Raw genomic sequence first — 13,526 nt, forward strand, 5'->3', positions numbered from 1 at the left:
TCTCTGTGACTAATAAGCCCTCTTTCTCTCTTGATCCATCCATCCAGAGACTTCCTGTGGGAGCGAGAACATCCAGGGTCCAGTTGTAAGGGGAGCTGTCTGCATCTCCACACAGCTTTGCTGATCTCTCTTCTGGGCTTCATCTCTCTTCTCAGCCCCTTGAGCCTTTCACCCCTCCCAAATCTCACTGCTGCACAACGGAACATTAAAATTCTGAGCTGAGACGCTGAACCTAATTCTGAGTTGCACATAAACACATGTTATTAGCGGTGAGTCACATATCAGGGTTGACCCTGTGTTCAGAGTGGTTATGAAGCAGCTTTTAGGGTTTGGCTTAAGACAATACATAGGATTTAAATAGGGAAATTGCATCCAACAAACATATAAATGTGATTATTAAACATGTTTAGAATGATAATCAAACATGTTAAGCACTTCAAAATGTATGAGGACGCACAAGATGAGGTAGAAAGCAACAAGGGATGAGACAAAACCTTATCCCCAGTCCAAACTTCATTCACAAAACAAAACTTTCTACAGTTGATTACTCGTCACCTTCTGGATGGCCTGACAAAGCATGAACTTATACTTCATGTAAACTGACATCCTTAAATTATTTTGTCATCTTAACCCACGTCATGTTATTGATTATTAAATGTGGATATGTTCACAAGGAATTTATACATTTCTGAAGTGAAGGTCAGAGTTGTACTTTTTCCAGCAATTCACCGAACATGACAAAGCAGTAGACAACTAAGCAAAAGATTTAGCCAAACTCAGCTTCAACTTTATTTTTTGTCTTCTATAAGCATGCTGTGGCATGTCATGGCTGAGCCCTTTAACTCAGAGTTCATATAAGTGGTCAGATAATTAAAAACACTTTACTGATGACACCTACATGTTAATAATTAGAAAGTAAGCAAAAGCGTTTGTGGCTGATGAGAAGGAATGGAGGTGGTAAACTGACCTGGAATGACCACTTGGATTTTACTGGTTTACACTCTGATGGAACTTGTCTTCCTCATTAATTTCTGTGTTTTATGCTACTTCCTATCATTTTTAAGAGGCAGGTTGCCACTTTATTTCTTCTAATCAAGGGGGGAAACATTGCAGACATCAACACACCCAAACTAGCTAGCTCATAGGTTTTTTTTTGCCCCCAACAGTTTGTGAATGGCAGAATTCATAATCATTAGGGAGGGGCAAAAGCATTGTTTTGAATATGAAATAAGTCTGCACCAGAGAGCAGGATGAGTCATCCACACTTTTATGTTTTCTCTAAATAATGCCGAAAACAACTTGTTGGTTCAAATGCTAGCAACTTCCACCCACAGATTCTACAAATTCTCATAAGACTTAAGCAACAGTAAGGCTTTTCCAGTTTACACATAAGCAAACAACTGTGGCCTTACACCTTGCCAGTGTTTGAATTTATAGAGTCTGGCATTTTGCAATTGAGGTGTGACATGTTAACAGTGTTGGTGTTTTGCCAGTTGCTTTTACACGCACATCGTTTCAGCACTGCTACTAGAGACAGAACGATCTTCCCCCAATCTATCTCTCTGTTCTGCAGATAGCAAAAGCTGTGTATGGGGGGGCTACAATTCATAGGTGATGTCAGCACAAAGCAAATGTGATAAACACATCTCAGCTTTCATGAGTTATTTAAAGTTAAAGGTACAATTTGTAGGTAATCTGAACAAAATAGAGCATCATATATCAGCCTCTCATTCAATAGGGGCATCATATGTCCAGCTTTATTGTAAGACAAATCGAAGTCTACTTTCCTTAACTTCTCAACCAGTTTAACTTCAAACACAGCCCCTAATGTCAACAACTTTGGATGGCGACAAAAAAAAAAAGAGGTTGCTGATACAGTTTGCTGAGCAGGGCTGCTGCTACAGGTGAGGAGCTCCGGACAAACATTGTTACATTCTGACATACCGGGTTCCATGAGCAAGAGACAGACAGACCTGCGCTGGCTTGTTCTGACACCTTTACAATGACCCTGTTACAGTAACTTGTGTAGAGCACTGGGTGAATTATCATAACGGAGCTGTTTTATTTTTTTGTCCTATTTTAGATGTCCATTATTCACTCTTCTCTTCGCTCTGGAGTAGTGTCTCTAAATCAATAGCTAGTCAGACTACAGGTAAACTTCAAAGTACTTTTGAGCAACAAACTTCTTTGTGTTTTCATAATGGTCTGGCACTACCTCAGTATTGTTCTGCCACTAGTTGGACACACTTCTGTGGCCTGTCTGCATGACTTACCGTGTATGTCCTGGTATAAACACACCATATGCTGCAGTGTTACCGTAGCACAAGTAGCATGTAACTTTCTGACAATAGCACTTGGTCAATGTGAGTAGATGCTAATGGTATTCAGTCAAGTTGGTTCTCTTGAAAATCTGTTCACAGTTGTAGCTACGACATCAGTCCTGTAGCACTGACAGCACTTTGCAGCAGTTGTATTACGGTGTAGATAAAGGCTAACTGTGGTATCACACCATCTCGGAGCCTGTTTCTGTCCAGTAAAATCTGTCCCGTTCTATTTCTCATCTTACTGAAACACCTGTAAATACATTTGTTTGAGGGCTCACACAGAAATGATTTAAAGTGACATAGTATGAACAGACGCCAAACTACTGCAGACATCAAATCCTTCTAGTAAGACTGTGATCTGAATAAAAGGCCAATATATAAGATTGGAAGATGCAGAGTATTCATGTTTTTGTTGGACCTAAAAGGTGTAACCATCGGTCACAAAAAAAATTAAATAAAGCTGTTCCTATAGAAGCAACAACAAAAATCTCAGTTTATTATTGGGACTGAAAGGTGAGTCCAGAAGATATGGATTCAGAGTGAAGAAAATGACCACTAACTCTCCAAGACATGCTGTTGTTCATGACTTGTGTCTCTAGAGTTGATTTGGAGCGATCAGTTGAACTGTCCTCTTCATGAAAAAAAAGTATCAAACGTATGATCACTGTTTATATTTCCGTCCACCAGTCAGCAAAGGAAGCAGTAGCGTGGTGTCATAAACAGACACCACGCTGACAAATGACAATTTCTGGCTGTTAGTAAAGATGCACATTTTTATAGCACAGACAAGGGGAATATTTAACCTCCAGTATGAAAGACTTGTTTTCCCTTTCATGATAAAGTCCAGTCCAACTACTTCTGTTGTAGCTGAGAGTTCTGCCAATTTTTCACATAAACTGACCCTGAAAGCCTCACAACTGTCAAACCTAGACAGCACATCCATCCAAAAAAAATAAACAACAGTGAGAATCATAATAAGGACTAGAAACCCTGATCTCATTGCTGAGAAACAGAGTAAAACATACTTTATTTCCTGATTGAGTACAAACACTGCAGACAAGATATCTGCTGGTTGGTGAATGTCCCCCTTAAAGGAACATGTCAACTGTTGGGGAGATGCTCTTATTGTCCATCAGTATACCCATCAAGATACCCTTCTCTCCCCTGTGCTTCGTTAGCGTGCTGAGACCCAAAGAGACCGGCAGACCTCTAGTTAGCTTAGCACAATAAATGTTAGTGAGTGGGAACTGTTAGCATAACGTACCTTCATCAAAGTCATCAGGTTCAGAAGTAATCCTCCTCATCTTCTCTGACAAAAAAAAAAAAATCGGCCATGAGCTCCCAGTAGCAACAGTTGTTCTTGTAGTTGTCAACAAATGCTTGGTTTTACTGGTGAAAGATTTGAGGTGGCGAGTCAAATCACAGTGCACAGTCAGGAAAGAAGTTCCATTTATAGCTGATTCAAAAATGTAAATATATTCAAATTTAAACTATTACTTCAAGTCTGTTTGATGTTTTCTGATGGAGTTATGCTAACATTTCCAAAGCATCAACCATTGTGCTAAGCTAACTAGCAGTCAGCTGGTCTCCGAGGGTCTCATCTCCCTAATAAAGCAAAGAGGACAAACAGATAGTCGGCACGGGGACACAGTGGTTAGCATTGTCGCCCCACAGCAAGAAGGTTCCAGGTTGGATCCCCGGCTTGTGCACGGGGTCTTTCTGTGTGGAGCTTGCATGTTCTCCCTGTGCCTGCATTGGTTCTGTTCAGGTACTCCGGCTTTCTCTCACAGTCCAAAGACATGCAAGAGAGGACGAGGTTCATTGGATACTCTAAATTGACCATGGGTGTGGCTGTGAGTGTGAATGGTTGTCTGTCTGTAAGTGTTGGCCCTGCGATGGACTGGCGACCTGTCCAGGGTGAACCCTGCCTCTCGCCCGAAGGCAGCTGGGATAGGCTCCAGCCCCCCTGCAACCCTTAACAGGATAAGCGGTAAAAAATGGATGGATGGGATGGATGGATGGAAAAATGGAGTATTCTGTTCTTGTCTGGCTCTGGGGATAATAGACAGTAGGAGCATTTCCAAAAATGTTGGTGTGTTCCTTTAACTTTGGCTTTACTGCAACTTCTGTGCCTCCTCCAACAATGTTGTTCTTTTTCTTTTGCCTCCCAGTTTCCAATATAACTACACATTTTACTGTCCACCATCACTGCTAAGTTACCAGGGGACAGCTGCAGATTGCTAACAGGAGAAATGCTATTCTCTCTATCCTTGGTTCTGAGTACTTCAGGTTGACTTGCAGATATTCACAGTTATGTGGAAACAAGGCTTAAAAGCACTTCCCCTCACTGCAGGGCGATCCTAAGTTTTCCATCGTGTCATGATGTCAAATAAATTTAACTTTCATTCTGTGTAGAAACAAGTAATGGAACCTCACTTGGTCATTCGAGGATGAGCTCGCAGGTTTGATGGCTTCTCTTCAAAGGCTCTATTGTTTGAGAGAGGCTTTGTCTGCTACTATTGGATGACCATCCATCATTTTATGGTCCTCATTGATTCTAAAATCTGGCTTAGCGATGACGAATTGTCTGGCATGCAAGGTGGAGGAAGACACTTTGTTCTGTATCGATGGATATTTTATCCACACTCATCAGATCAAACTCTCCCTCTTTCCTCTCAGCTGTCAAGAACCTGAGGGATGAAAAAGACTCCAAAAATAAAAGAATAAAGACAAAATGATATTTTATCTATGCAACACGACCAAAGTTGGCGAAAGCTTAAGTGGTGTTGTGTTGGTTTGATGACTGTTGATGAGTGTTGTTATGTATGTACGCCCCAACTGTACCGTGTATTTTTTTTAAATTTATTTTCTAGAAAACAGATTAGCAGTGATGCTGGGTTTGGGATGGGTGTTGGGACAGGTGTGTTTAGGACAATATAGGGTTTGAAATCTTCAAAATATAAATGTGTGCCTTGCTCTATTGTTACATCTTCTACCTTTTTGTGTTAACTGAAAACACTGCTTTCCCAGTTAGGTGATGAAACATGCAACAAAAAAATGTAAAAAGACAAAAAGTTTCGAGCAAGGTTCACTGAGCTTCTGTATATATGTAAAAGTGAAAGCCTTGGTGTAAAACTCAGATGGAGGAATGCTTGGTGTTGGTCTTTATTTAACTCTGTATGTGTCCTGTGATGTGGAATATTATTCTTAGTACTGGCCATAAAGAGCTTGACTGCATGGTTCCTGCTAACTACAATGTAAAACCAACTGTTGAAATAAACTGAAATTTATTGGAAAATGCTGAATGTTATTTTCTTTTTTATTTATTGTTCCTACAATGTTTTTACTGTAGTTTTTAGAGGTAAGAGAAAAAAAAACAGTGCCGTGGAAAAGTATTATAAAAACCAGTCAGTTGTTCAGCTCAACTCTTAAAGTTTGCAGATATTCCAGTTTAAAGTTGAGATGTGATCATTTTTTAACATATCGGCCAACAACTTTTCGCAAACTCCGACAGTAAAAGTAACAATCAGATGGTCAAATGTCAGCCTTATTCTGATAAATTTGCACAGAAAGTCAAGAGCCTGTTCGTTAGTAGCCAAGCTAGCATCTCTCTGCTGTATATTTACACTACTTACTTGCCCCTTTCTTATTTTTTCCATTCAATTTTTTTTCTCATTCTAATTGTCAAACTGTTGTATCAAACACACCGATTGGCATCGATGCTTAATTTCTGTAGGTACAGCCCTGCATATTTGGGGAAAAATTCTCAAACGTTTCAACTAAACCTTGAAGGTTTACGTGAATTGACTCCACCCCTGAAAAGATGAATCGAAATGGTAAATGGTTGAAGTCATTGCATTGTGGTATAGATAGAAAATCTTATGAGCAAGTATATTATGTATTGATTGGCAAGAGTGATGATATTGCAGTATTAAAGGGGTTAGACCTGTTGGATTAGTAGAGGGCAGTTGGACCCGAGAGTATTGTAGGAATTTGACTCAAACAGCATATTCAGCATCATATTTCATCTTCTTACAGGAACCTGAAAACCTCTGCATGCAGACATCTAGATCAAACTCTACAACTTTTGAGATATTGTACCTAATAGGAACTCACCAGCTTTACCTGGCAAATGTTTTTTTACCTGCATTTGGTGGTTAGAGGTACGTGAAGACGGCTCCTCAACAGTTGTGAAAAATCAAAACTTTCTTCATGACGTGTCGAGACCCCAATCACCAGAAACACATCATTAACTTTTTTGATCTCCTACAGATACCTTCTTTTGCCCTTCATCAGACCTCTGTTTAATGTTTCCTGCAAGCACAACACTCACACACACACAAACACAAAGTTTAATTCAACATGAGGAGATGAAGAACAATTGAGAGTTGAACCAGATGATTGGATTGGATGATAAACACACGATTTGGAGATATTACTGAATATTTTTTACTTATCAGAGTGAGGTTAGTTTGTGAATTACCAAATGCTGGCAATAAAGGTGGCAGGATGTTGAGGAGGGTTGTAATGAATGTTTACCTTTTCTGAATAAGAGTCATCTTTCTAAGACACATAAGTCAGTTCGTTCCTGATTGACTCTCCTTTATAACAACCTGTTCTGGCCTGCACCGGTTATCACTGGTTGTGTGCAGTTGGAGGGGCAAGGTGGTGTAGCATCTGTAAGTGTATGAGGGGTACATACTCAAATATGCAAGTTAGAAAGACAACAGACTCCTCTAGACTTAAGTTGGAGCAAATCAAACATGTTTTATTTTTTCCAGGCAGACTCTGGATGGTTCTGGTAGTGTGCGCTTCCTCATCCCGCCCAGTTATTCAATGTGTGATCCCAAGTTTCCGTAAAAAGCCAGTCAGCTGGTATACCTCCCAACTTGTCATTATCTGCTTGGACTGTGAAAAGTGTCTAGTGTATCCCCAGTTACGAGAAAGTCAATGATTTTACTGCAGCAGTCTCCCTGCTCCGACTTTGTCTGTATTTATGCTCAAACAGTATTTTTAAAGACAGTCAGTGAAATGAAAAAGACAATTTCTAAGCTGAAGTCGTTAGCTGTCATTTCATGGGACGATGGGATATGACCACAAAAAGGACTACAATCTCTAAACAAAAAGCATGACATGGTGGTGGGATGACATTTCTTTAAGAAGTCCTACAAAAATGATCAGAAAGTCAATTGGCTTGATTTCATGGTGGAAAAATTAAATCACTAATTCAACAAATCTTGGTGGAGTTAAATGTTGGTTTGTAGTTCAGAAAAATGTTTGTCACGTTTGAGGAAGGAGGCAGGTGGTCCTAAATGTAGAAGAATACCAAAGATTGAAGACGTGAAAAAATTATGATCTACTGAATGAAAAAAATTCTAAACAGGACAAATCTAAACACTAGCTAAACAAACAAAGAGGAGTAACCAGGCGGGCAGCACGGTGGTGCAGTGGTCAGCACTGTCGCCTCACAACAAGAAGGTTCCGGGTTTGAGTCCCGGCTCCAGCACAGGATCTTTCTGTGTGGAGTCTCCATGTTCTCCCTGTTCCTGTGTGGGTTCTCTCTGGTACTCCGGCTTCCTCCCACAAGCCAAAGACATGCAACTGGGGACAAGGCTGATTGATACTCTAAACTGACCGCAGGTAAGAATGAGAGTGTGAATGGTTGTCTGTCTATATATGTTGGCCCTGCAATGGACTGGCAACCTGTCCAGGGTGAACCCCACCTCTCGCCTGTAGCCACTGGGATAGGCTCCAGCCCCCCCCCCCCCCCCCCCCCGCTACCCTTAACAGGAATGAGCGGAAGAAAATGGATGGAGTAACCAGGCATCAAGACATAAGATGATGATGATGATGCAACAAGCACAGGTGGGAGAACACAAGGAACAGGGAAGGAGCTGATATGGTAAGAAACAGGTGGGAGCAGGGTTGTGACTGATTAAGACTGATACACTGACAAGATACAGGTGAGACCCCCGAAAAAAATAGGGAAACAAAGATAGGAAGTGTAAACACTGACCAGACCAATTAAAATCCAAACCAAACCAGAAACAAGAAAACACAAACACTCCAAGGAAAACTACGAAACACCACAGAGATGAGAACTGCCAAACTAAACAGTCAGTAACACAAACTAAAGAATCCAAAAGTAGAAGTCCATCACTAGAAATGGACACTGTCCAAACTGTCACAAATTTATTACTCACTGACAACAGCTTCTTGAAATAAAAATCATTTTTGGAAAATAATTTTATGTTTCCATACAGTTAAGTTGAAGCAAGAAAAAGGTGAGAAAATGCCTTATGACACATGGTGTTATAAACAGGAAACCTGTCTCCCATTAGAAAAAAGATCAAGAAAAAAAATTGGGTGTCTCTTGGGACCAACCTGCCCCCTCATGTAGACTTGAACCACTTTGAGGGAAGATCCTGACTTATTTACATTAGCATTGCTGCCATGGCGCTGTCAGCCATGTTAAGAGCTCATGGTCACGTTGCATATTTTCAGTGCGATCACCCTGCCAGGTACATGTGTGTTACATGATATGTTGTTGCTATGCCAACAGGAAAGGGCATCTTTTCAATGTACAGCAGTCAGTCAAATCAAATGGTTTGTTTAGCTGTATTCTAAAGCATCTAATCAGTTGATAGGAACATGTCTGATCATTTTGACATAAAAACATCAATATTCGCATGGTGTTATGTAACATCTATTCATGTAAGAACAGATGATAGCTGAGCTAACCACAGCAGCTCTACTGCCATCTAAGAGGGGCAGGCACTGTTTTTTATGTTTTCTCCTTGTGGTGTCAAGGAAGTGCAGCACAGTAGAGTAGTCTGATGTGAGATTATGCAGTGCACATTAAAAAATACTCCAGGATCTCATTATATCCACACCGGTATAGAGAATACATAAGTTATCAAAACTGAAATTTCATATAAAAAGGGCCTCCTGTGAAAACCCTTCCATCAGAAATGAGGGTTTCATTTTCTGAAAATACCTACTGTGGTGTTTGGGGAGGAGGGGAACTGGTGGGAACAGTGTGATCCTCCCATGCGTTTCTACATCCTCTTGGTGAAACTCCTCTCTGTGGGGAGAAAAGATGTGGCCAATGATTCCACATGTGGAGGACGTAGCAGTAGTCTGTGGTTCTCCCCAGAGCAGCAGAGCAACACTTTTTACATTGTTTGACCTGTAGGTAAGTGGGAAATGAAATTGAAGTAAAATCAACACATGTACATTAATTTCATGATGTCTCACATCAATGGAAATTATTAGAACACATCCATAATGATTGGTCATGGAAATATAACTTATAAAAAAAAATGGTTTTATGGCTCAACTTGCCCCAGCTTAGGGGTAAATTGGTCCACCTCAAAGGGTAAATTGAACCACATGGGGGTAAGTTGACCTTTTGACATTTCCAATTTTCAACTTGAGCAGAGTTACAATATAACTAAATAAACAACAAACCAAAGTGAAACTCAAGTTCAATATTCAGAATATTTATTTTCAGGCCAGCCTTTCAAGAAAAAACAGCAACAATACAACTGAAAAGTAACTGTAGCCTTCAATGACTAAATAACTACTGCTTATTCGAGGTAGATGAGTCTTGACCGCAGGGGTGCAATATTTCCAATGTCGCGTCACAACAAATGTAGGCTACTATACAGTATTTTAGGAGCCATGTTAGTGCCAATATAAGTGTAACAATAGTTGGCTTTTACCTCGAGTTGAACTGTAACCTGACCCAAACTTAATAAACATAATCAACAGGGCTTGAGTCATCATACTCTAACTACTCCACATTCCATTTATCAAGGCTGCACAGGAATATGAAGTGTTGCTCTCTCCTTGCAGTACCCCCAGCCCTGTGAGGTTGAGGTAGCTTCTTCAGCACATCACTTTGTGGGATGGATCCTGGAGGTGCACCTGTGAGGGAGTGGTCTTTGTATCTCACTCTGGGGAAGACCAACATTGGAGGAACTGCACTCCCAGCAGCATTGATCGTACAGACCACCGTCACCAGCTCTCCTCTTTCAGCAGAAGTGATGGCACCGACTGGCTTCTGTCCTTTCTCTGCTGCGACCTACTTTGGTTTTTGCACAGCAGTGAAACCTGTTTCATCAACATTATAAATCATGTTTGGAGGGAACCTATTCCTGTAAACCAGAGAACATGAAAGAGCCAAATTAGAATCTGAATAGCTAAACCCTACAAGTAATATAAAAGCATTTGCAACATCGCTTTATTCTTTCTTGACCCAAAACAATCTCTTCAATGCTTTCCAGTCATGTTTTCGTCCACACCACAGCACTGAAACTGCACTTATTAAGGTGTTAAATGACATACGCCTTAATACTGATGAATCTAGAATATCAGTATTGGTACTACTAGACCTTATTGCCGCATTTGACACAGTCGATCACAACCTGTTGCTCGACAGACTGGAGAGGTGGGTTGGACTTTCTGGTGCAGTGCTAAATTGGCTCAGATCTTACTTAGAAGACCATGACTTCTTTGTCTCGCTTGGGAACTGTGAATCCAAGTGAACAAAGATGACATGTGGGGTCCCGCAAGGCTCTATTCTTGGGCCACTTTTGTTCAACATCTATATGCTCCCAATGGCCCAGGTCATAGAGCACTATAATATCTCCTACCACTCATATGCTGATGACACACAACTTTATATTACAATGTCACCATGCGATTACAGTCCACTGCATTCACTGAGTGACTGTATTCTACAGGTCAGTCAGTGGATGGGCCAGAATTTTCTTCAGCTCAATGCAGAAAAGACAGAAGTCATTGTGTTTGGTCCAAAAAACACAAGGCTTGAGGTCAGCAGCCAACTTGACTCAATGACACTACAAACCACCGACCAAGCTAGAAACCTTGGTGTTGTTATGGACTCAGACCTGAATTTTAAGAGCCACATAAAAACTATCACTAAATCAGCCTATTATCATCTCAAAAACATTGCACGAATTAAAGGATTTCTCTCTAAACAAGACATGGAAAAACTCATCCATGCATTTATTCTTAGTAGGCTAGTGTAACCACCTTAACAGGGTCAAAGTGAGCAACAGTAATTTAAGAAATGTTTCTATCACTGACAACGATCAAAAGATTCCAAACTCGTTAGGAGCCACAATGTAAGAGCAACAACAAGGAATGACACGGATGTAAATTGAGCAATAGCTCATGTATTAATTTTGCAATACACCCTGTTGTACAGATCGTATGAAACAAAATAAAAAAACAACCAACCTAGTGTGCACACTTACTAAACAAAACAAACACTTCGTTGGGGCCCATAAAGTTCTGTGGTGGATGCGTGTGTGTGTTGACTCGTCCTCTCCGAGATCCGCTCCGCAGGCAGATCCCACTGCTCAGATGACTTGGATCCTCAGTTGTTCCGTCCATCTTTTAAAACCTGACCTATAGGCAAGGTCAAACAGTTTTGTTCATTTAACAACATTCACTCTCAGATGCATCAAAAAAAGATAATCGTCAGGACATGCACCCACTGCATAGACTGACTTCAATCTCCATCTCAATCTAAACATCTCTCTTTTTTGTTGTACATTTTATCTTCATGAAAACAGTGTTTCAATATCACTTTTGGTAGGTAACAGTAACATTCAAAATATCATTCAACATATCAGTATCAACCACATCAAACGTCGTGCAAATAAAATTAACTATAACCATACTGAGATGGGCTTAGAGTTATTGAAGAAGGATGCTTACATTACTCTTACACTATAGGCCTGTTCATGTGAGAGAATTGCACCAAAAAATTCTCCAGCTACATTTACCTCAGTTGGTCAACATACATTCAGATAAATTCACAGCAAAATAGTTCACGTTCATCCTATTAAGCACATATTAAATCACCAATTCCCCTTTTTCATACACATCAACAAAAAATAACCACCAGGATAGGTATATTTTCAGGGATATTGCACAAAAAATATAACCGGAAGAGCTAAAAGGCAGCCTCACCGTTGGTCTGTCTGCCTGTCTACGGCTGAGATCGCAGTTCCTGAGCCTCGCCGCGGCTCTCCGCGTGGTGCTTGATTAGCTTGTTCGGCACAGAGCTAGCATTAGCACGGCGACGACGGTTAGCATCAGCCAGCTTTCCCTCCAACATTCCACCGACGTACCTCTCCCTGTCCGCCAGTCCTGAATGCCGGACGTCCGTCCGGAGAGCAGTCCGCCCTCTCCTTCGCTCACAGATGAACACCGGTCCTTTCCCACTCTCATTCACTTTCCGCGTTTTCCCGGACTTGTGGCCGCTCCACTTGTCGCGCCGAGGTCGGAAAAAGTGCGCCCGTGAGCCGCCTTCACCGTGCAGACCCAGCACAGTTTCTGATTGGCCGCTCGGACTGAGATCTCGCGTGCGCTGCGCGATGCGGTCAAGTGCGGTGGGATTACCAAAATTCCCCGATGCAACCTGTGATTCTCTCTCTGTATTGTTAACCCGGTTACACTAGTTTATGGTAATGGTATCTTTAGTCAGTTCAGTAAAAAATCAATCAAGCACCTGCAGTTCATCCAAAATGCCGCGGCCAGAGTCCTGACCAACACTAAGAAAATGGACCACATTACACCTGTCCTTAAATCACTGCACTGGCTCCCTGTGTGTCAAAGGATTGAGTTCAAAATCCTGTTACTGGTCTATAAGTGACTGAATGGGTTTGGGCCTCAATACATGTCAGAGCTGCTGACTGGGTATGAAGCATCCAGACCCCTCAGGTCACCCACAGGTCTACTCAGTGTCCCCTGGGTCAGAACCAAGCAGGGGGAAGCTGCTTTCAGCTTCTGTGGTCCACACTTGTGGAACAAACTCCCTCAACCTCTGAGGGGGGCACAAACTGTCAGCTCATTTAAATCAGGGCTGAAAACACTGCTGTTTACTGCAGCCTTCTTATAGTATTGATTTGGGATTGATCTGGGTGATTTGGTATTGATGGATTGATTTAATATTGATTTGTCTGCTGTCAAATTGATTTTAAATGATTTTTGAATGTTTTAATTCATGTTTTCGATTTTAAACTGATTCTAACTTTCAATTTCTCATTCCCTCTGTAAAGCACTATGAATTGCCCTGTGTATGAATGGTGCTATACAAATAAGTTTGCCTTGCCTTTGCCTTTGCAACATCCCTAAATAAACAGTATATTGAAGACATGCAGTTGG

At 41.1% G+C, this 13,526-nt stretch overlaps 1 protein-coding gene and 1 long non-coding RNA gene across 2 annotated transcripts in view; one reads left to right on the plus strand and one right to left on the minus strand.

The window, feature by feature from the left end:
* Positions 1–5,614, plus strand: part of akap6 (A kinase (PRKA) anchor protein 6) — a 219,717-nt gene extending 214,103 nt beyond the window's left edge. The window contains exon 23 of the mRNA XM_086183714.1: positions 48–5,614. Within this exon, the coding sequence (XP_086039840.1) occupies positions 48–89 (42 nt within the window). The 3' untranslated portion in view covers positions 90–5,614. The remainder of the gene's footprint in view (positions 1–47) is intronic.
* A 3,961-nt stretch (positions 5,615–9,575) lies between these two features.
* On the minus strand, positions 9,576–12,654 carry LOC147246142 (uncharacterized). Its single transcript, XR_015109918.1, has 3 exons — positions 12,330–12,654; positions 11,609–11,762; positions 9,576–10,483 (listed from the first exon to the last, which is right to left on the minus strand). It is a non-coding gene; the product is annotated as an uncharacterized LOC147246142 (long non-coding RNA).
* Between the last annotated feature and the right edge of the window lie 872 nt (positions 12,655–13,526).

Source organism: Aulostomus chinensis, chromosome 17 (genome assembly GCF_037954235.1).
Source record: "Aulostomus chinensis isolate RoL2024-O1b breed Wild chromosome 17, RoL_Achi_v1.0, whole genome shotgun sequence".
Lineage (NCBI taxonomy): Eukaryota > Metazoa > Chordata > Actinopteri > Syngnathiformes > Aulostomidae > Aulostomus > Aulostomus chinensis.